The 22,232-nt window shown below is 43.4% G+C and overlaps 1 protein-coding gene across 2 annotated transcripts in view; it reads left to right on the top strand.

Moving 5' to 3' along the window:
* The first annotated feature begins 700 nt into the window (after positions 1–700).
* The window catches only part of PARP11 (poly(ADP-ribose) polymerase family member 11), a 36,835-nt gene continuing 15,303 nt past the window's right edge, over positions 701–22,232 (top strand). The window contains exons 1-4 of one of the 2 annotated variants that reach the window (XM_004279013.3): positions 701–895; positions 18,315–18,443; positions 19,300–19,420; positions 21,745–21,820. In XM_004279013.3, coding sequence (XP_004279061.1) covers positions 878–895; positions 18,315–18,443; positions 19,300–19,420; positions 21,745–21,820 — 344 coding nt within the window. In that variant the 5' untranslated portion in view covers positions 701–877. Of the gene's footprint in view, positions 896–18,314; positions 18,444–19,299; positions 19,421–21,744; positions 21,821–22,232 lie in introns of those variants that run through there. The other variant, XM_033404263.2, reaches the window with a different exon arrangement.

Below are 22,232 nucleotides of genomic sequence, written 5' to 3'. Positions count from 1 at the left end.
TCTTGTAGCTCAGGTAACTTCAATAGGAGGGCATCCTTGAAGTTTTGGCTTAAACCTCTTGGTGGGGGGGTTGGATTGGGGGGCGGCAGACACCCTGTCCTAGGTAGGCACCCTCTCAAAGAACCCTGTACTTGCCATACTACCTGTAGACCATCCTGCACCTTTTAATTTTATCTAAATTACTTCTTAACTTTTTTCTCTAGACTCTAAGCTGCATGAGGACTGCATATAGGTCACTTGCTCATTGCAGAGCCTAGCACAGTGTCAGTATCTGGCAAATAACCGTCACTCATTGAGCACTTCCTGTATACCAAACACCATGCTAGGTGCCTTCAATGAGCACACTACACGCTTAGATACTATTATTATCACCTCTGAGCACGAGGAAACCGAGTCGGAAGCTTGTCCCACAGGCTATTAATTCCCAGGCCTGTCTGCCTCTTGGCCACTACACTCCCTATACGGTGATCAATAAATATCGGAGGTCATCAATAAATATCGAGGCTTGAGGATCACTTGGAGGGGACTTTGCTGGAGGGATGCAGCCCTGGAGGGTGGCTGGGCTGGTAGCCCTTTAACAACCGCATTACAACCCAGACCCTCGCAGGCCCCGCCCACTCCGCGCCGAGGCCGGAAGGGAGAGGCACTGGCGGGGGCGAGCTTCCGGGGGCGGGGCGGGGCTGGCGCTGGTTGGCCGGCTTCGGCCGGAAGTCGGGAGGTTCGAGGGGGTCCGAAGACGCCGGTTTATGACGGGGAGGCTTGCGTGGAGGTTGTCTCTCCGTTCTTTCGCTCCCTGGGCCCTCGGGAAAAACCCAGCACCCCGACCCTGTGGCCAGCCCCTTCCGCCAGGCTCTCTCCGCTCGATTTCGCCACCGTTATGTGGGAAGCGAATCCGGTGAGTAGCCGGGCGGGACGGGGCGGACCGATGGGCGGGGTTGATGGGAGAGGGCGGGAGGGTTTCCCGGGAACTACGCCCTCCCCCCCAGGCCGCGCAGACCGGCTCGTGAGTTCCGGGGACGCGAAGGCCCCGGCCCCGGGGGCTCGGGCAGTCGCCTTGCGAGCAGTGGAGACGGCTCGGTGGGTCCCCAGCGCCGTGCGGCTGTCCCGTCCCACTGATTGGACTCGCTGTGGTTTCTCCGGCCCCGTCCCTCCACCGTCTTTGTAAACTTGGCGTTTTGCTCTCTGGCTGGAGTTCCTGGGCTTCGGACCTGTGACTGACTTAGGCTCAGGTGTACCTGCCAGCCCCACCCCCATCCCCGTCCAAAGCGAGGGGACTCGCCCTCTGGGTCCTGAAATGGGCCTAAGGGGAACCGCCGGGGCTCCTTTTCCCTTCCTGGTGGACAGCCATGGAAAACTGGGGTGGTCGAGCGTGTGTTCTAAGCCTCTAGATGGTGAGGTTCTTAGATTTTTTTTTTTCCAGTGGACAGAAACTGATGACCTGGAGCGTTTCCACTGCAAGTCTTGTGTCTCCCTCCGGTATTTGCATTGTGTCTGCATGCGTTTTTGTTTACCTTGCTTTTGTACATTTATTTATTTAATATGCCGCCTTCAAAGAGTGGAATCCGCTTGCCAAGAGTATTCCATTAATCTGTTAGAATTGAAATCGCCTAGTTACACGGCAAATAGACACTATTTACGCCTTTGAGTTGACTGGAAAAATGGCAGAATCACGTATCAGCAAATTGTTGACCTAAATATGTGCAACTACCCCACGTGCTGAGATAACTTCCTAAATTTAGTTTAATAACCCTGTTTCCATATTTGCAGTAACTCCTTTGCTGTAATCATTACTTCTTTTTTTTCCCATTCCTGGCATATATTTCCAGATAGAGAGTTTCTCTGTAAATTTGCTTCTGTTTTTACGTTTTTACCCAGTAGAAACTAGTCTGTTGGTCTGGATTTTTTTGGTTGCGTATCATGGTTACATCTCAGGCCATCGAATAGCGATGATCATTATCTAAGACCCCCGCCCCCCTTTTTTTTTTTGGTTCAAACATACAGTCCTTTAAGGCCACATCAGAGGAAAGTAATTGCTGGGGTTCGATTTTAGCAAAGGTAATTTCAAATTGTGAGAATGTGCTCTCTCCTTATATATTCAGTGTCACTATCTGTCATCAGTAAGTTTCATTTTCTATTATTATATGTGTGTTTGTGTTGTATTCAGTTTTTATTGGCAGTCCTTCTCCTTCCTGGCTTCTCCATAAGATACCCTTTAGTCATCCAAGTACATGTCTTGCCCAAAGTCACATGTCTTAAATCCTTCACCATGTTAGAAGCTCCATATGGGCAGAGACTTTTGTCTGTTTTGTTTACTGCGGTATCCTCAGACTAGGGAACAGAGCCTGACACATAGTAGGCACTCAGTAAATATCCACTGAATTAACAAAGTGGTTGCATCAGTACTAGAAAGAGTCCTTTGCTCCCGTTGTTCATTCTCCCTCCTCCATCACATATACAACAGAACTGGCTACTGGGTCACTCATGTGTTTGTGAGGATTATAAAGGCATTAATGAGTATCTCATATATTTGCTTTGTTACAGCATTATCTCACTTCTTTGGAAGGAAGGCTTGGTTTTCTCCGAAATCTCCCTAATGATTTTGCTTGATTTCAGTAGAGCAGACTGACTTTTGTTAATAGTGGTGAACCTTCCACCTACAAGCCCACATTCTTCTTTTGACCCTTATCACGCTGCTCTGATAGATCTTAATGCTCCTGTGTTTTCTTACCGGGCCTGTTTTTCTTCCTCTGAGCATATGAATGTTGTCAATAAGGACAGTTTCATTTTGTAAAAGTACAGTGAACATTCTGCATATGGATTTCCTCTTGTAATTTGTTAGTTTCTTTCACTAGAAGAGGCATCTGAATAGTCTGTCCAGCTGTGCTTGTGGGATGAAAATTAATTTTAATGTTTCTCTAAGCCAAACACAATTGGAAAGATGAAAACAAAACCCACAGTGCATCCTAAAGATAAATACAGATGACTTTTGTATTACCCACCAATTTAAATTACTGTTTACCATTTCTTCCCATTGAATGATACAATAAATTCTGCTTTGTGGAGGAAGGCCATAGAGAGCTGCTTTAACTGAAGACTTCTGCTAGTTTCTCCCTGTATTTTTTTAGTAGCTTCCATGACTTTGATATGCCACCTGTGATCTGCAAATTTATCTCCTCTTGCAAATACGCCTTCAGTGTGATACTGTATTCCGCTCGCAAGTGTTTTGAGGAAATACTACACTGACTCTGGCCATGATAATGCTCAGAAGCAGTCGCCCCTTCTACGTGGAAAGTCTCCAGGACATGGTTTGAGTATGGAAAATCACCATTGAACTTGGAACATTTTCTTGGGCGGGGGAACCCAAAACAAGATAACCAAGGAGCTATAAATAAACTTTATCTCAGTACACCGTTTTATTTTATTTTTCAAGACAGTCATGAGGCCAGTGATGATTCTGTTCAAGCCTGTCACCGACCAGGCCCCTTGAGGTCCCTGCCGAGGCAGAAGCAGGTTGACAGGGCTCAGGCACTCAGTTTTGGTGTGAGATCCTGGCAGTTCTCCACCCACCTGGGGGGAGGGCATGGCCCTGGACTGATGTCCCCCAGTGTAGGAAAATGGCAGATCTGTAGGAAGGAGTTGGAGTGGATGCCGTCACTGCCTTGGCTCTGTGTACCCTGACTTTGCCCTGCTTTTTTCTGTATCTTTGCCGCTGTCTTCCCCCTCTTTGCAGGAAACGGAGTCAGTATCAGCATTACATAGGAGGGAGTTTCAACTTCTCTCTGACGACAGAAAATGAAAAATGACAAACATCTGTTACGATAACAAATCATCTGTTGCAGTGATAGGACCTTACTTTGTAAAGAGTGATAAACTCTTCAAAATTCCTTTTCGCTTATTAATTCATATGATTAGAACAATCTAATGAGTTAGCTAAGGGAGAAGGAAGTGACTTCCCCAAGATCTCGCAGGTGGGTGAGCCACAGAGTCGTTTAGCACCCGTGTCCTCTCTGCCACCACCCTGCCGCTCGGTTGGGGCAGTGATAACGTTTGTAAATCGGTCCAGCGCTTTACCTGCTGAGCCTCCCTTTTCTCTGTTATTTTATATTCACAGCTGCTTCCACGCTCGCTTGGCACTGTGATTCTCTCCTTCCTCTGTCCAGCCTCTTGAGAGAATAGTCTTATACTTCTTGTCCTTCGTACTCAGACCTCAGCCCCCCCAGCCCCGCCCCTGCCCCAGCAGCTGACTTGCTAGGGGGTCACTGAGAGTTTCCGAATCACCACACACAGCGCCCACCTGCACACCTCACTCTCTTCTGTCATTTTGCAACAGTAATGCCACTGGAGATGTTTCTCAAAACTCTCTTTTTTTGATTTCCTGGGACTGTATTCCTTTGGATTTCTTCTCCTTTCTATGATTCATCCTTGAATCATAATCTCGGGTGAGCTGCACTGCCTTCTGCCCCTGAAATGTGCCACCTTAGCCTTTTTCTTCTCTCGGCACATCCTTTTTTGGTGAGGCCCAAGGCTTCAGATATCTCTTTAGTGACTCTTCCTGCCAAATGGACGTCTTTAGTCCTGACCCCCTTTCTGAACTGGGTGATGGACAGCTCTACTGGTTGTCCCTCCGGGAGTTCAAAGTCAGTATGTCTAAATCCAGCTCCCTCAGTCACTGAGTCATTATTTCGCGCAGTCAGTCAACAAACACTGAATAAACATCTATTGTCTGGAAAACACCATTCCAGGCACTAGGAAGGGGCAGGGCAAACCTGGACCAAGTCAGAGCCTGCCCTCCAGGGCCTGGAGATACAGTTTGAGTGGGGACAGTGTTACCAGAGGGCATCTGGGGGCCTGGGAAGGTTTGTTGAAGTAAGTTACACTTGAGCTAGGTGTCCAAGTCCCAGGAGTGGTCTTGTGGGAAGGGCAGAGGAAGCAGCATGGCCAAAGGCCACGGAAGTGAGAGAGAGAATGGCCGCTACAGCTTGGATGGAGGAGTGACATGGACAAAGCGCATGTCCTGTGGTCGTCTCGGTGAGGACATCGCGAGAGGAGGGTGGGACGCTGCGAGGACAGCAGCTGGCATCTGTGGGACATCCTGGCTGAGGAGGCAGCATGTGCTATAGATGTACCTTCGGGCTGGAGGGGGACAGAGGTAGGATGTGTTCCTGGCAGTGAAAGTTCTAGAGAATGTAGTGTCTATGAAGGTGTGTTCTTAGGGTCAGCGTACGCTCACGGGTTCATAACTGACAGTTTCATCTTTGTGGCATTCTTTGTAATTGTTCTAGCAATGGGTTGAGCTGAGCTGACAGAGGAGTGTTGACGTGCCAGTGTTTGGTGGCTGGGGGCAGTCTAAATTGAGTATGGGGTCATCCAGTACCTCTGAGGTGGGGATTTATAAATGATTGTTCTCTTTTTTAGTGATGAGACTAAGGCTCAAAGTTGGGTGCACTTTCTGAATGAGGACAGCCAGGTTCTAAACCCAGAACTTTCTGGCTCCAGAACAGGTACTCTTCCCAGTCCAACTTAGGATCTAGGATTTAAAGTGAGTAGAAAAGACCCTGTGGGAGAGTCACAGGGACTCAGAGCTAAAGGAAGCGTTCTCGAACTGCAGGAAACCTTGACGTTTCTGTGACACCAGCTCCTGTGCACCTGGACCTTTGCTAGTGACGTAGCCCATGAGCAGGAGAGAAGTACTGTGGCCTCTTCCCAGGGTTGGCACGGCAGATGCTGCACAGGCTAAGGAATGAGTCTAATAGTTTTTGGTATCAGGGGAGAAAAAGAGTTTGGGAAGCAGGCTGGAGGCACGTGTTTGTGGTCGAGGCCTGAGGGATGGGGTGAGGCAGTTTGCCCATTGTGACCCACCTGGTCTGATGCTCAAGCAGGCTGCCGAGGTCTTTGGCTCATGCAGCTCCCCCTCTAAGAGTTAGACCTGCTTTGGAAATAATGTCTGAGGGCAATACAATACTCATGTATTTATTTAGCACCTACTATAAGCCAGTCAGCTCTAAATCCCAGGGTTTACAGTGGTGAGCAGAACAGAACAGGCCCAGCCCACACTGATTTGCAGTCTGTGCAGGGTGGCGACGTTAAGCCCATAATTACACAGTACCATTGAGCTCCAGTTGTAGTAGAAGCTCTGAAAGAAAAAGTACGGTGACGTGTAATAGGAGGAGCTAGTGCTGGACTTGGAGATCAGGTCAGGCCACCCAGTGAAAGTTACTTCTACAGAGATCTGAAGGACTGAGCAAGAGTTAGCCACGGAAAGGCTGGGTGGGAGGGGAGGAGGGCTGTTCAGACAGCTGAGACAGCCTGAGCAAAGGCCCCGGGGCAGAAAGGAGCTTGTGAGAGAAGCCGCCGTGGCTGGAATGCGCGTGGCTGGAATGCGGTGAACCAGGAGTTAGGGCCAGCAGGTAGGTAGGAACAAGCCATGTGTGGCTTTGTGGCACATGTTTAGGATTTGAAATTTATCCTTGGAGGAGTGGGGGCCATCGAAGTGTTTTACACAGGAAGTGACATGAACATACTTGCGTTTTGAAAAAGATCATTCTGGCTGCTGTGTGGAGCACGAGTTATTTATTAGAGAGTGTACGAAGCAGATGATGGCCTGCCACCGATAACCGTGTCCACGTCACCGGGAACTGGGAAAGTGTTCGGTCCCAGAGCAAAGGGGAGTTAAGATTGCTGATCAGCCGACTACTGACAGGGAGATCATCTTGGATTATCCAGGCTGGGTCCTTAAAAGTATCCATAGGAGATGCAGACAGAAGGGAGTCAATGTGAGGATGTGAGGATAATCAAAAATACCAAGGGCAGTGGCGGGGGGGATTGGGAGGTTGGGTGGACACATACACACTATTGATGCCATGTATAAAATAGATAACCAACGAGAACCTACTGTAGAGCACAGGGAACTCGACTCGGTGCTCTGTGGTGACCTAAATGGGAAGGAAATCCAAAAAAGAGGGGATATATGTATACGTACAGCTGATTCACTTTGCTGTACAGTAGAAACTAACAGAACATTGTAAAGCAACTCTAATCCAATAAAAATGAATTTAAAAAAACAAAGATATACAAGGTTGCTGGCTTTGGAGATGAAGGGGACGACGAAGCAAGGAATGTGATCAGCTTCTAGAAGCAGGAAAAGCCAAGGAAATAGATTCCTGCCCCCGCCCAGCCCCCCCACCGACAGCCTCCAGACAGGAATCACTAGTTGATTTTAGTCCGGTGAGTGGTGAGTCCCACGTCAGACTTCAGCAGAACTGTAAGATAAGAAATTGTGTTCCTTTAAGCCAGGACTTAAAGTGGTAATTTGTTCCAGCAGTGATTAAAAACTTAACACAGAGAGGGAGGGAGATGCAGGAGGGAGGAGATATGGGAACATATATATATGTATAACTGATTCACTTTGTTATAAAGCAGAAACACACCATTGTACAGCAATTATACTCCAATCAAGATGTAAAAACAAACAAACAAACAAAATAACAAAACTTACACAGAGAGCATCAGAAGGTCTGTTCGAAGACACTTAGGAACCTATAGTGTAGTCTGGGGTGAGGGTGAAGGGGACTTGGACTAAGCGGGAGAGAGACAGGAGTGGATCAACCCAGGCTGCATTTCGAGTGATGGAGGCTGGGTTCCTGGCCCAGGCAGCCGGGAAGAAGGACCACTTCCACTGAGATGGGGAGACTGGGAAAGGGGAAGATGTGGAGGGGACCAGGAGTTTGGTTTGGGGCCTGTGATAGGTTTAACGTGCCTGTGAGGCATTCAAGTAAAAAGTCAAAGGGGCAGTTGGATAAGTGAGTGGAGCTCAGAGGAGAAGGCCGGGCTAGAAATGGCTGTTTATGGCCTCAGCCTGTATAGACAGAAGGTGCTTAAAATCTTGGGAGCAAGTGAGATCCCTAGGACAGTGTTTCTCAAATTTTCGGCACCCATGCAGATCACCGATTTTAAACAATATTTTACTGTTTATTTTAATTTTATATTGTGTATTTTAAAAATGAATAATGTTTTTATTGTTAAAAAGATGACATTTTTGCAGCCTCTTACAAAGTATCTAACTTGATAGGTAGCTTGAGATGTGGGTTAGACCCAGACACTTGAATTTTTTACCCTATATTTCTATTAAAATAGGAAATGCCATGCTGTAATTATAGATTGTCAAGATTTGCAACTAGTGTTTGCTGGCCCTGTTAGATGTTTTGGAATACCAAGATAAAACGCAGACTGAGGAATTGTGGGAATTCTGGGACTACGCCCAGTCCCTGAAGACTGTTCCTAGAGCTGCGGCAGTTGCCAACTTGATGCACTTATAATATTAAATAACTGTAGGGGTGGATGTTTCACGCAGCCGGAATGTTTGGAAGCAGGGAGTGAATGGATTCTGGGACTACTTCAGGCTCCGGAAAATATCTGTTCGGGTTTTCTTGTAACGTTGGCTGTGTTCTTTATACAGCCACAATAGTAAAGTCAGTCTCACTCTCTGATGAGTAAAGAAAACCATCAGATTCTGGGAAGAAATCACAGCCTAGCAATCGAGCCATTTGCAGCACAGTTTGCTGACTTTGAGAAATCTGGTATCTTACTCTCAGCATTAAAATTTGGGGTATTTTGGCCTTGAAATAGTAGGTTCCAGTTATTTATGTTGCTGACTGTATTTCAGCATCTACTTCAGTAGGCCTTTGGAATGGCCATTGGTATTATTAGCATCATGAAGAAACGTTTTTATCTCATCCCTCCTTTCAGAAACTCTTGTCAGCACTGCTGTCCTTGACAGCTAGTAAACTTAGGTGGGAAGAGTAATCTTGCCCACACTGCCGTTGCTTTCCGCAGCATCTGAGAGCACATACTCCGAGTTGCCAAGATTTGCTGGTATTCAGTTTTCACTGTTTCCTTCCACACTCGGTTACAATCAGGAGGCACATTGGTGCCTTCTGACTGGCCCAGATGTTTAAAACATCTTTTAGGAACCCAGCCGCACCTTTCCTTGCTATTCGTATAGCTCATGCTCTGTCAGTTTTGAATGGATTGCACCTTTTTCAGCCCATGTCACACCTCACAGAAATACCATCGCCTGAATGAAAACTGACTTCCCTTGTACCGTGAGCTTCCACCCACAAGCAGAACAAAAAGTTGTCGAGTATTTCTACCCCGTTACATACCACCTGTACTGCAAGAACGGATTTGTAGTTTTGCTCAGGTAGTTTGTTCAGTTTTAAAACTAAACATGTTGAAACACTCAAGTGGTAATAATTGCTTTTCTATGTCATGTGCCGTTGATAAGATGTGACTTCCAACAGAGTCATGTAATAAAGAAATTTTGTCAGTAGTTTATTTTTTTTTTGTTACAACAATTAAATTGGGCATTAAATTTGGATTGACAGCTTCTCAGCAATATTCAGATTTTTACCAGTTTTAGCTGGGTGATGACCCTTTAGTCTTGGTCCTTTCTCTATCCTTTTCAACAAAGCAAATTGACTTGGGGCTCTGTTAGAAGATTATGTGAAAATTTATTTGGTTTTACACCATTGTATTTGCTGAACACTAGCTGATATGAACTCAGTAACACAGACTGAACATATTGAGATGCTATGAAAATAAAAAGATTTTTGTGAAAATTGTAATTAATCTTATATTTCAGCTTTGCAAACTGTATGTGATCAAATTTCTTTCATTACTTTTTTGTGTGAAAAATGCTTTTGAACTACTTCCTAATTCTTGAGGACCATGTTTTAAAGATGCTGAGAAAGACAAAAAAGGGCTAAGACTGAGCCCCAGTAACCTACAAGTTATAGGCTGAACCGAAGTAAAGTTGCAGAGGATTAAGAGTTTGTGGCCAGAAATCTAAGATGACCTGGAGAGAGTGATTTCATGGAAACCAAGAAAAAAGTAATACAGGACAGTGGGTAAACTGTGAAATGTTACTGAGAGGTCAAATAAGACAAGGTCTGATAAAAGTGCATGGGATTTGGTAACTTGAAGCTCATTGGAGATCCTAGCACGTGCCTCCTTCTGTGTGTGTGTGTGTGAGAGAGAGAGAGAGAGACGGTGGTGGGAGATATTAGCCCAGAAGCTAGAAAAGCTAAATTAGAGTGGGTTTTGGCATGCATGGAAAGTGAAGAAATAAACAGTGTGTGTAGACACACAAAGACTTATAAGCCACCACAGGAGATAAAGTGGAATCCTGAAAAGAAGGTATATGATAAGGGGAGCAAAGAACAGATGGGACAAAGCAAGATGATAAACTTAAACCTAACCATATCAATAATCATACCAAAATAAATGCTCTAAACACCCCAATTAGAAGGCAGATTGTCAGATTGGATTAGAAAGCAGGACCCAACTGTAAGTTGTCTACAAGAAACAGACATTGAAAGCAAAGACACAAGTAGGGGGACTTCCCTGGTGGCGCAGTGGTTAAGAATCCGCCTGCCAATGCAGGGGACACGGGTTCGAGCACTGGTCCGGGAAGATGCCACATGCCGCAGAGGAACTAAGCCCGTGCGCCACAACTACTGAGCCTGCACTCTACAGCCCGTGAGCCACAACTACTGAGCCCGCGTGCCTCAACTACTGAAGCCCGTGTACCTCGAGCCCGTGCTCCACAGCAAGAGAAGCCACTGCAATGAGAAGCCCGTGCACCACAATGAAGAGTAGCCTCTGCTCCCCACAACTAGAGGAACCCTGCGTGGGACAATGAAGACCCAACACAGCCAAAAATAAATAAATAAAGAATAAAATAAATAAATTATTTTTTTAAAAAGTAGAATAAATAGAAAGAGATATACAGTGCTAACACTAGAGAGAAAGCTTGCGTGGTATGTTAATATTAAAGTAGGTTTTTAGAGATAATATTAGTGATAAAGAATGTCATTTCCTAATGATAAAGAGGTCCGTTAATCAGTAACAATCCTAAACATTTATACACCTAATAATAGAGTGTCAAGATACATGAAACAAAACTAATAGAGCTGTAAGGAGAAATAGGCAAATCCCATTATAGTTGGAGATTTTAATACCCCTCTCTGAATAATTGATAGAATTAGTAGGTAGAAATAAGCAAGGATGTAGAAGACTTGAACATCATCAACCAACTTGACCTAATTAATATTTATAGACCAGTACACCAGCAACAGCTGAGTACACATTTTTTTCAACTACACAGAGAATATTTAACAAAATAGACCGTATTCTGGGCTATAAAAGGAGTCCCAATACACTTAAAAGAATTCAGGTCTTATAAAGTACACTATCTGATTAAAATGGAATTAAATTAGAATTCAATAAAAGAAAGATCTGTAAAATCCTCGAGTATTGGTAAATAAATAGCACGCTCTAAAATAACCCATTGATGAAAGAAATAAAAAGGGAAAATAGAACATATGAAAGCATATCAAATTTGTGGTGTGCTGCTACAACAGTTCTTAGAAGGAAATGTATAGCTGTACTGATGCTTATATCAAAAAAATGTCACAAATCAATGACCACAGCTTCCTCCTTAAGAAATGAGAGAAGAGCAAGTTAAGCTCAAGCAGGAGCAAAGAAATAAAGTTTAGAGTGCAAAGCACTAAAGCGAAAACAACAGAGAAAATGAAACCGAAAGGAAAGAGGGGATACAAATTACCGATATTGAGAATGAGAGAGAGAATATCACTACATAGTCTACAAACGGTAAAGGATAATAATGGAATGTTATGAACAACTTAATGTCAATCAGTGTGACAGCTGAGATGAAATGGACATATTTTCTAAGACACAAACTACCAGAGCTCCCTCAAGAAGAAATAAATCACATGAATGGCCCAGTATCTACCAAAGAATTTAAATTTAAAAAAAAGCCTACCCACAAAGAAAACTCTAGGCCCAGTGGTTTCACTAGTGAATTCTAACAAACATTTAAGGAAGAAATAATACCATTCTGCACAAACTTTCAGAATATAGAAACGAAGATAATACTTCACAACTCACTCTATGAAACTGGCATTACCCTAATTCCAAAACCAGTCAAAGACATTACAAGACAACTACAGACCAATATCCCTAATGAACTTAGATGCAAAACTTTGCAAAATTTTTGCAAATCAAACCTAACAGTATATAAGAAGGTTAATGCATCATTATCAAGTGATGTTAATCCCCCAAATACAAGGTTTGTTTAATATTTGAACAGCATCAGTGTAACTCATTATATAAGCAAACTAAAATGAAAAACTGATTATTTCAATGCATGCAGAAAAAACATTTGACAAAATCCAGTATCTATTCCTGATAACAGACCCTCAGCAACCTTGGACAAGAAGAGAACTTGTTCAGCCTGATACGGGGTGTGCAGAAAAGATTAACTCAGCAGGCCTGGGTTGCTCAAACCTTGCACATTCTCAAGAAAGGCCTGTTTCCATGACTGTCCTTTGCCTAGCTCCAGAGAACTGAACTCCTGGAATGGTTTGTCTCATGAGTGTATCTGCATGCCTGAGAACTTCAGCCATGCTCCACCAGTCTGTCCAGAAAGTTTATACTAGCAGTGTGATTTATGGTGAGTTCCTTCCCTCTGGAGATCTGGAACTTCAGCAGCTGAGGACATTCACACAGGCGCTATAGGCTTACATGACCAACTCCCAATAAAAACCCTGGACACCTAGGCTCAGGTGAACACCCCTGATAGGCAACACTTTGCAGTTGTCACACATGGTTACTGGGAGAATTAAGTGTGTCCTGTGTGACTCCACTGGGAGGGGCCGCTTGGAAGCTTGTACATGGTTTCCTCTGGACTTCATCCCACCTACTTTTCCCCTGTGTTTATTTCACTTTTCACTTTGTATACTTTTACTGTAATAAACTGTAACCATGAGTAGAACAATTTCTGAGTTCTTCTCTTATGAGAAGGTCTTGGGGACCTCTGACACAAGGGGCATCTGCAAAATACCTGTATCTAATATCAGACTTAGTAGTCAAAGGCCAAATGCTTCCCCACTAAGATCAGGAACAAGGAAATAATGCCTGTTCTTTATTCAGCATTGTACTGGTGATTACAACCAGTGCAGTAAGGCATGAAAAAAAATAACAGGCATCTATATGCTAGAAGAAAGAAGTAAAGCTAGCTAGCTAGCTATCTAATGCCTATAGAAAATCTGATGGAATGTCCAAAAATCTCCTAGAACTAATAAGTGAGTTTAGTAAGGTTGCTGGATACAGGAACCATATCCAAAAATCAGTGTATCACTATGAACTAGCAACATTCAATCAGAAATTGAAATTTAAAATGCAATTCTATTTGCAATAGTATCAAAAATATGAAATACTTAGTCGTGAATCTTGCATAAGTGATATGCAGGACTGTACACTGAAAACTATAAAACATTGAAACAGTTAAATAAGACCTAAATAAGTCAAGAGATGTACCTCATTCATGGGTTGGAATACTCCATATTGTTGAGATGCCAGTTCTTCCAGATAGGTCACTATGCAATCCCAATCAAAATTGAAAAGATCTAACCAAAGCAGTTCTGAAAAAGAAGAATAAATTTGGAGTGCTAACACTACAGTGTAGTATTGGTATCAAGATAGAGAAAATGTTTATTAGAACAGAATAGAGGGTCCAGAAATAGGCCCACAAACAAACAGACAACTGATTTTCTATAGAAGTAAGACTCAGTGGAGAAAGGATAGTTCACTCAGTGTTTGGTCAGAGGTTATGTTTAACCCCCTTGTGCCAGTGAGGCTGCCCCCCTGTGTTGAGGGATCTGTGTGCAGCCTTGGGAATGCTGTCATGTCTGCCCCGTGACCTGTTCTGACCGCTCCTGGGTAGACACAGCCTAGAGCTTGTGCACAGCCTTCCCGACTCCCACCGTTGACTATAATCCCGGAGGGCTTTCTTGGCTGTCCCTGGTTCTCTATATTAAATTTCTGCCTACTGTGCCATTCTGGTTGTATCAGAGCTCCGGGCCTCTCCTTAATTGTTTTTCATCAAAGATTTCCATTTTTTTCGATAATGCTCTTAGACGTGAGGTTCTCTATACTCGGTTACACGTAGAATCAGTCCCCTCAGGCAGAGTCATGGATCTCTTTGTCCTTAGGATGTGCTTTTCCTCCTGCAGTAGAACCCCTGTGTCACTGGAGCTGGAGTTGGGAGCCCACTCTTCCCAGAGTGACACCCTGGGCGGGAGGGGTGGTGGCAGCCCCTGGTCTACTTGACTTAGCCCTCCTGCCATGAAACCACTACCCTAGAAACCACCCTGTACCTGGGTGGGAGCAATCAGGGCCCAGTATTCACAGCTGGCTGGGCTTGGACTGGAGCTTCCACCAAATGAGTGGGGACCGGGTAGAGGAAAGGAGATCGGTCCTCTGTGTTGCCTGCCCAGAGTAGATCTTCTGCACTTGTGGGCAGCCTGACCCTTCCAGGGTCAGGAGGGAAAGGGAGCTGGAGGGAAAGGGAGCCCCTGTCTTCTCGTCTGCAGCACTGAGCCGGTGGGGTGGGGAGTGGTGGACCAGATCTTGCCCCAAATGCCTGTTCTGGAGATCTAGTAGATTTTCTTGAATAAATATTTCTCTATTTGCTAGATGATCTTAAGACAGTTTCCAGAGACGTTAAATGTTGTTCTTTTAAATAATGCCCACCAGTTAAAATGCAGTTTTGCTGGGGAGGGGCCCACTGCACTCCTTACTCTGTCATTCCAAAAGTTCCACCCTGTTTGTAAGCTTTCAGTATCCAGTTTTGGACCTTCTTCCTATAAGAGACAAGGAAGTTTGCATTACAACTATGATTTCCTCAAGGTGTTACGTTTATCCTAACAAAATAAATTATATTCTGTGTATTTTAATAAACTCATCAGAAAGGTTTTAACCAATCTGGAAGGTGGCATTATTTTTCTCCCATAGAGCAGGATTTTGATTTTAAGCCCATCTTCCACCCGGCCTTTCAATTTGATGATCCAGATTGATTGCTCCCAGGCTCCATAAATATTCCGGTTGGAATAGCTAGCATTGTAGACAGGTTCCACCAGCATACCCATTGCACTGGAAAATTTACAAAATGCTTTTCCAATTTATACTAGCTTTTTTGTCCTTCTTAGCCTGAAGTGCAGGAATTATCATCGTCTGCCAATTAAAAACCGGAAAAGTATGGCAGATTATGGTGTCGTGGCTGATCTAATTCATTCCACTAACATTCATTCACTGCCTTTTCCCTGGTGGACACCTGGCGCACACTCCTTTTGTTGCCTGTAAGTGTATTCTATCCTAGATCCATTACTACGCTGGTTACAGTATTTTAAAGTTACGCGTTGAAGCTTAACTTAACTCTTTGAGCCTAATTTTACAGAATAGCCATTCCTTTGGAGGATGAACTTGTAGAAAACCATGAGTCAGTCTTATGAACTGAGTCTGAGTCTTTGGAAAGAAAGCCATAGCATCTGTGAAGCAGAGCAGTCACATTCAGCTTTGGCCCCAGAGGAAAGAAGGAACAACTGTCCATGTAGGAAAACGAGGCAGGGGACTGACAACCTAGGGAAGAGCTGACAGTCCGGAGGCCTCGGGTGTTTCTAGAATCTTCTTTGAACTGCCAGCTCCATGATCCTAGACACATAATTGTATCTTCTCTGCTTCGTTTTTTTCCCCTAAAGTTAATTAGAGAATGACTTCTCCTGTGCTTTGGGTTGTAGAGGAAAAAATTAGTGTAAACTGACAAGGAACTTTATAAAATTTGAAGCACTTCAGGGCAGTGGTGGCTGTCTGTGGTGCTGCCCTCTCCGCATAAGGATGAATATGAGATGAGTCTGTCCTACCCACCTCCCCCTGCGAGAGCTGCTTATGACAGGATGCTCTGAAAGGACTTTTGTGAAACACGTCCACTTGTAACCTGGCTCAGGGTGTGGTCTTGGGAACAGTGTGACGTAGCAAAGCACACATGTTGCATGTATGCTGTGTAAAGGGGGCTCCTATTTCCCATTCCCTTTTCTCCTAGATGGAACTCATAAGCCACATATTTATCTTAACTATTTCCTTGAATCTCATCCTTCCAAATTTTTCTGGTTATTTTCAGAAGAAAAATAAATTTAAGTCACTCTCGCTTTCTTTGTCTCTCAGTAAAATGAGCAAATTATGTGAACAATAAGTAATAGAAGGAAGAGCAGGTGTTGTGAACAGTTAACCTACACAACTGATCTTAAATTTTAAATCACTGCCCTTTTAATTGGGTTAAAATAGATAAGGTAAATAGTGGGCCCCAAATCTGCATCTCTTGCTCCTAGGGTGTTCTGGTTTTCATTTCTTAGTGGCCAATCCACTTTAAAACATGAAGGAAAAATCCCGAACATAATCACAGAGCATCCCTTGGAGAGAGTTTCCAAACGTGGATGAGAAAATAACAAGTCCCATTCCCTGAGCTCAGGTACTGTGCCTGGTACTTCACTGCGGTACCGAGCATCACCTCTCCCAGCAGCCCCGGGAGGAAGGAGCCTTTCATCTAGGTTCTGTGAGGAGGAAGCTGTGGCCTTAACAAGGCCATGGAAGCTTATCCCACGTTACACCACTTCTGTACACTTTAAACAATGAAATGTAAAGCAAATATTTTCCAAATTACCCAAGTATAGTACATATTCTTTGTTTAAAAAAAAAAACAGAGATATAGGAAATCACATTTTTAACAAATCAGCAGAAACCGTATAAGTTTATATGTGTGTATATGATGGAACGCGCGTGCACACACACACATGCACGCACGCGCACGCACGCAGAGAGAGAGCAAAGCCTGACAGTCGCACAGTAAGCAAACAGTACTGATTAACCCTGGCGAAGGAAGGTGAGAGGCGCCAGGAATGGAGGTGATAGTCAAAAAGAGTCTAGCTTTATCTTAAAGGTTCTGGTGTTTTGCAAGGAGAGATTTTCATGTATCAGCTGTGCAAATTTAAATTAATAATTTAGAAACCCTTAAAGAATGAGGACAGAAAGCCGCATCCCAGATAAAGTTGAATCTTTGACTAACTTCTTCGTCCCTTTTCTGATGGCCTTTTCTTCATCACAGTCTCCACCCAAGAATGTTTAAAACTTTTCAAAGATAATGTGTACATAATGTAGGCAAGATTATAAAGTCACTGATAAGGAAGTATAAGGTAGTATTCTATGGTGCTTACATGGACAGACCCTGGATCCAGACTGCCTGGCTTTGAATCCTGGCTTCCACGTTGTGTGACCTCCTCATTTATAAATTTGAGGTATTAATAGTACATATCTTAAAGGGTTGTTGTGAGGCCCAGATGACTTATTGTTTGTGCAGTACTGAGGACAGCACCTGGCACATAGTAAGAGCCCTATAAGGGTTACTATTATTATGATCCTAATATTCAGGAAAAACTATGATAAGTGTTGATGTATCCATCCAGACTTTTTCTGTGTGTATGTACATATGCGTATACCCACATCTGTATTTCATGTGGGTAAATATAGATGTATTTTTTATTAAAATCGGATCATACTATTTCTATTTGTCGTAACATTCTTTGTACTCAACACTATATGTTATAAACTCTTTCTGTGCCACTAAATGAAATATGAATACTTTATTTATTTGGCCACGCTGAGCAACTTGCAGGATCTTAGTTCCCCAACAAGGGATTGAACCCAGGCCCCGGCAGTGAAAGCGCTGAGTCCTAACCCCTGGGCCGCCTGGGAATTCCCGAAATATGAATATTTAAAACAAAAATCAGTTGTATTTGGTCTTAACTAGTTGTGATAGTGGATCCTTTTGACCAAATACGTGAACATTTGATAAGACAGAAATTTCTTGGCATTAAACTGAGAATCTGGAGTGCTTATAGGTGTTGATACCGCTTACTTAAGTGGTTGCGTGGACATTGATATATCCACCTAAGTGTCTGATTGTTTGTCTTATTTGTTAAGTGTGAGGATATTCAACATTTTTTAAAATAAAGACCAGATTTTTTAATCAGATCGTGGACAGTTTAAACAAAAAATTAAATTTGTGGTTTATTTCATAATCCCAAACTGAATCTTTCCTTTTTCTTTCTAAACAGTCCACTATGGAATTTTTCCTATAAGCAATTAACCCAAAAGACCCAAATCATTTCTGTAGCAGTTGCTGCTAAAAAACTGGAATGTTAAGGTCCATGTCCAAGAAAGATGTGCAGATGTGATAATTTAACATTTTAAAATGTTTATCTTCAGAGCCAGTATGAGTGAGAATGCTATTTGTCAACATCACTGTTGGAATACAGCTCTTTGTGAGAAGAAAAATGATATGTGAAAAGCACACTGGTTATTAAAAGAACGATTTCTTCCTCTCCCTCTTCCCGGCACTTCAGGAGATGTTTCACAGAACAGAAGAATTCTTATCCAAGACTGCAAACAGCGAGACAGATGAGATGGACACGTCGGACACGCAGTGGGGCTGGTTTTACCTGGCAGAGTGCGGGAAGTGGCACATGTTTCAGGTAGCGCCCCTCGGGCGGAGCAGGCGGGGTTTAGACTCACCGAGCACCGTTGTGCTGGTGTGAAAAGGGAGTCCGGGCGGCACCTGAAAGAAATCAAACCTCAGGGAAGTCAGAGGGTGGAACGAAAAGAAAAATCAGAAATTCTTCTGGTCCTTTTCCTTTCCCCAGGTTTTCACAGTGTTTACTTAGAAGAAACGGTGTGTGTTTTCTGTGTGTCCAGAGTGCAAGCGTGACTGAGGGGTACGTGGTCTCGGCACATGGGAGCAAGGCCAGGCCTGCTTTGGTGGACAGAGGGAAGGGGAAGCGACCAAGCCGGTCTTAAACGCCTCTGTGCTCCTGGTGTTAGGTTAGAGGGTGTAGAGATGTCTTCTCCTCCAGCCTCACAGCAACCCGAAAGCAGATGCTAGCACTCTGTCTTACAGCCAAAGACAGTGCAACTCAGAAAAGTTACTGTAATTGGTCTTGAGTCACACAGCTCGTTAACGGTTAAGCTGAGACCTGAACCCATAATCAAGAGCTTGTGGATTTTTTTTTTTTTTTTTTTGCTTACAAGGCTACTTAAGGAAGATTTGATTTGAGCCACTTAAGATGTGTAATTTTGGCAATAATTTGGAAACACTGTAATACTTTGGAAAAAGTCCTTATAACCAGTTACCGAAGTTTCTTTGCTGGAAATCCTTAAGCTATTTTCCATATGCTGTCTTAGCTGTGATTCTCCCCGTGTGTTGGGAACTAGAACAGGTGATTAGTAAGTTTCCTCTGTCCCTCCACTCTGTCTCCGTCCCCCATTACTGCCTTTGTGGCCAAGCCATTCCTGTGAACAGCTGGTAAATGAACTTTCTGGTTTGTCTTAAAGCCGGATACCAACATTCAGTGTTCAGTTAGCAGTGAAGATATCGAAAAAAGCTTCAAAACAAACCCTTGTGGCTCCATTTCTTTTACTACTTCCAAATTCAGCTACAAGATAGACTTTGCAGGTATGTCTTTTTCCCTAATAGTTGTGTGTTCTTAGTATGTTGATATGGTGAAATCTGCAGTTCTGAAAATCAGGATTAGTTGACATACTTGCAAACAACAGAGTAAATCCTTTTTGTAACACATAAAAATACCTGTAAAAAAATTCAACCTTTAAAATCTTTTTGAGCGACATTGCCTTTTATAAAGGTTATTTATATGCTTATAGATACTAACATATATGGAGACTGTCATGTATTTTCCTGTAATGCTTCTCTTCTAAGGAACACAAAACACCTCTAAGCCATTGTTTTATTCATCATCCTCTCAGCTTTTCAAAATGGGTAGGATCAGTCAGATTTTAAGGATCAATCAGAGAGGTTACGCGCAGAGTCATAGGTGGCTGGATTGAGTTTTAAGACCACGGCTCAGCTGAATGGCCCATCTCTTGGTGTCTTTCCTAGAAGACGGCTCCTCAGTGGGCACGGCCTCCTGCCACCTTCTGATTTTGTTGGCTTTCACAGATTAACCAGCTAATCTGGAAATCAGCCCCGCTTTATATTTCATCCGTGATACATGGGCATGTTTTTAGGGACCCCATGAGAAACCTGTGGGACTCAGCCTGCAGTTTCAAGCTGCCAGCCTCAGCTGTTTACTGCTTAGAGGCAGACAGAACCTGGAGGGGGAGACTTTCTTAACAAAAGCGCCTTTGGGCTGCCACACAGATCAGGCCTCTAGATGTTCTTTCCTATTTTCTGTGAGTAGAGTCCTTATGACAGAGTCAGTGCTATACTGTGGTGAGGGGGGGTGTTGAAACCCTAGGAGATTCCTTTGGAGGATCCAAGGCCCAGTCATGCTGCCGGAGATTTGTCCACTAAGACACTGATGGAATCAGATCTCTAATGACTGCTGTGCCCCCAGAGTGAGTTTTTTTTTTAAATCAAGAGTTAAAGCCATTAGATTCTTACTCCTGACTAAGCATAACATATTTTACGACGTTAGGCAAATAGGCTGCCTTTAAGGGGGCCCGACATTTGTCTTAGACGGAAGGTGTCAGCAGACACTTCAGTCTTGAGTACACCTGTCAGTGTTGAAGCCATACTGAGACATCGCAATGTGCAGACATCAAGCTTCATGTAGAGCACGGAGTTTGTCAGAGCTTTTGGTAGGTAGCCCAGCAAGCTGCATTTTCTGAAAGAATATTTTCTAGTAAGCTGTATTTTTTGGAAGTTTTCTCTCAGACGGTGCAGTTTATTTAAGTCTTTATCAAAGAATTGGAGTCACATATGATAGCGCCAGCTCCCGCGCCTCTGTGTGATGACACAGTTTCAGAGGCACAGGTATTAGCATTCCCCGTGTACCACTTGTGAAGTTAGCCCCCATGGTTCTGCCACAAGCCAGCTCGGCTTCTCTATAAAAATGGTGAAAAGCAAACTCAAAACGAGGTAGTATGAGAAGAACGCAGCACAGGCTTCACCGCATGTGCTGGGATGACCTTTCTTTTTCCCTGCGCGGTGGTCAGACGCCAGTGTGTGCAGAGCCTAGGAGAATACGGAAAGGACAAACACACTTCACACAGCATTGGCCTGGATGGGTGAACCCCTTTATCTTGGAGTGGAATGATGCCAGTTAGACAAGGTAGACTGACGAGAATCTCACATTAAGACTTAGCACCTAACTTTGTGGGAATGAAGAGGGGGACCTAGTAAATATTGCCACGGCTGAGGAACAGAGGTAAGAAGAAAATGATACTTTAGTTAGTTCATTAGTCTTTCATCACTAGAATCTTTCATATAAATCTGTGTTGAGTCTAGCTAGGTTTTCTGTTTTTTTGGTTTAGGTGTACAATTTAAAGAGAAGGCAAGAAATGTACAAATTTTTGAAACTCTGTGAATTGTACATGTTTTATCATGGTAATGTATCTTTTTTATCATTTCCAAAATTTTTGGAGAAATCAAAGTAACACTTTTCACTTAAGAAGCCAACCAGAAGATTCAGTACTGTAATTTCTTTCTCTTTCTCGTACTCTTAATTTTCCTAAGTTGAGGACTCTCCTATTTTCAAGTCAGTTTAACCCAAGTATGGTACAGAAAGGGATAGACCTTACATACTGAGCCATGTATGAGGTTAGCTTCCTCCTGTGTGAGCTTAGATCAAGCAATGAAGCTGCTTTTTATGCCATGATAAACAGATGTTGGTCAAGTATCCCTAATATACTGTGCTTAGTAGCTACTCCCAAAGCTCCCTGATTCCCTGACCATCATGTAGTGTGGCTAGAAATTTTCATGACAATTTATAGCACAGTGTGTTTCTGTGGCTCATCTAACATCTTTGTCCTTTTGCACAGAAATGAAGCAGATGAATCTCACCACTGGAAAACAGCGCTTAATAAAAAGAGCCCCTTTTTCTATCAGTGCTTTCAGGTATTGTGGAGAGAATGGGGTGGAAAGCAAGAGTGGGCTTTTTCTCTCTCTTGTCTTCCTTAATATTTAACAGAGGAACAAATAAACTGAAAATGTTTCGGTAGGTTATTTTTAATAATCTTAATATCGATCTTTTCTCTACTGAATTTCACATTCATTGATGCAAGAGCAGTGTTGTTATTTTCTGCTGGCATTTCCTTTCCTGTTGTCCTTTTCATTTCCCCTTATATATTTGTATTTTTCAATTCTTTAGAGCACTTTGCATGGTAGTTACAAAATGCTTTATGCTCTCTGCTATAAATCCTTAACATAACCTACTGAGGTAAGTTTTAATTAGCTTGGAAAGACTCTCACAGGACCGTCCAGTTATTTGGGCCATAAATCCTGGGTAATTACCCACTGTGTCTTCACC

This window comes from Orcinus orca, chromosome 11 (genome assembly GCF_937001465.1).
Source record: "Orcinus orca chromosome 11, mOrcOrc1.1, whole genome shotgun sequence".
In the NCBI taxonomy this organism is placed as follows: Eukaryota; Metazoa; Chordata; class Mammalia; order Artiodactyla; family Delphinidae; genus Orcinus; species Orcinus orca.
Note: the sequence above shows the minus strand (reverse complement) of the source record. Positions and strands in the feature narration are given on the sequence as shown.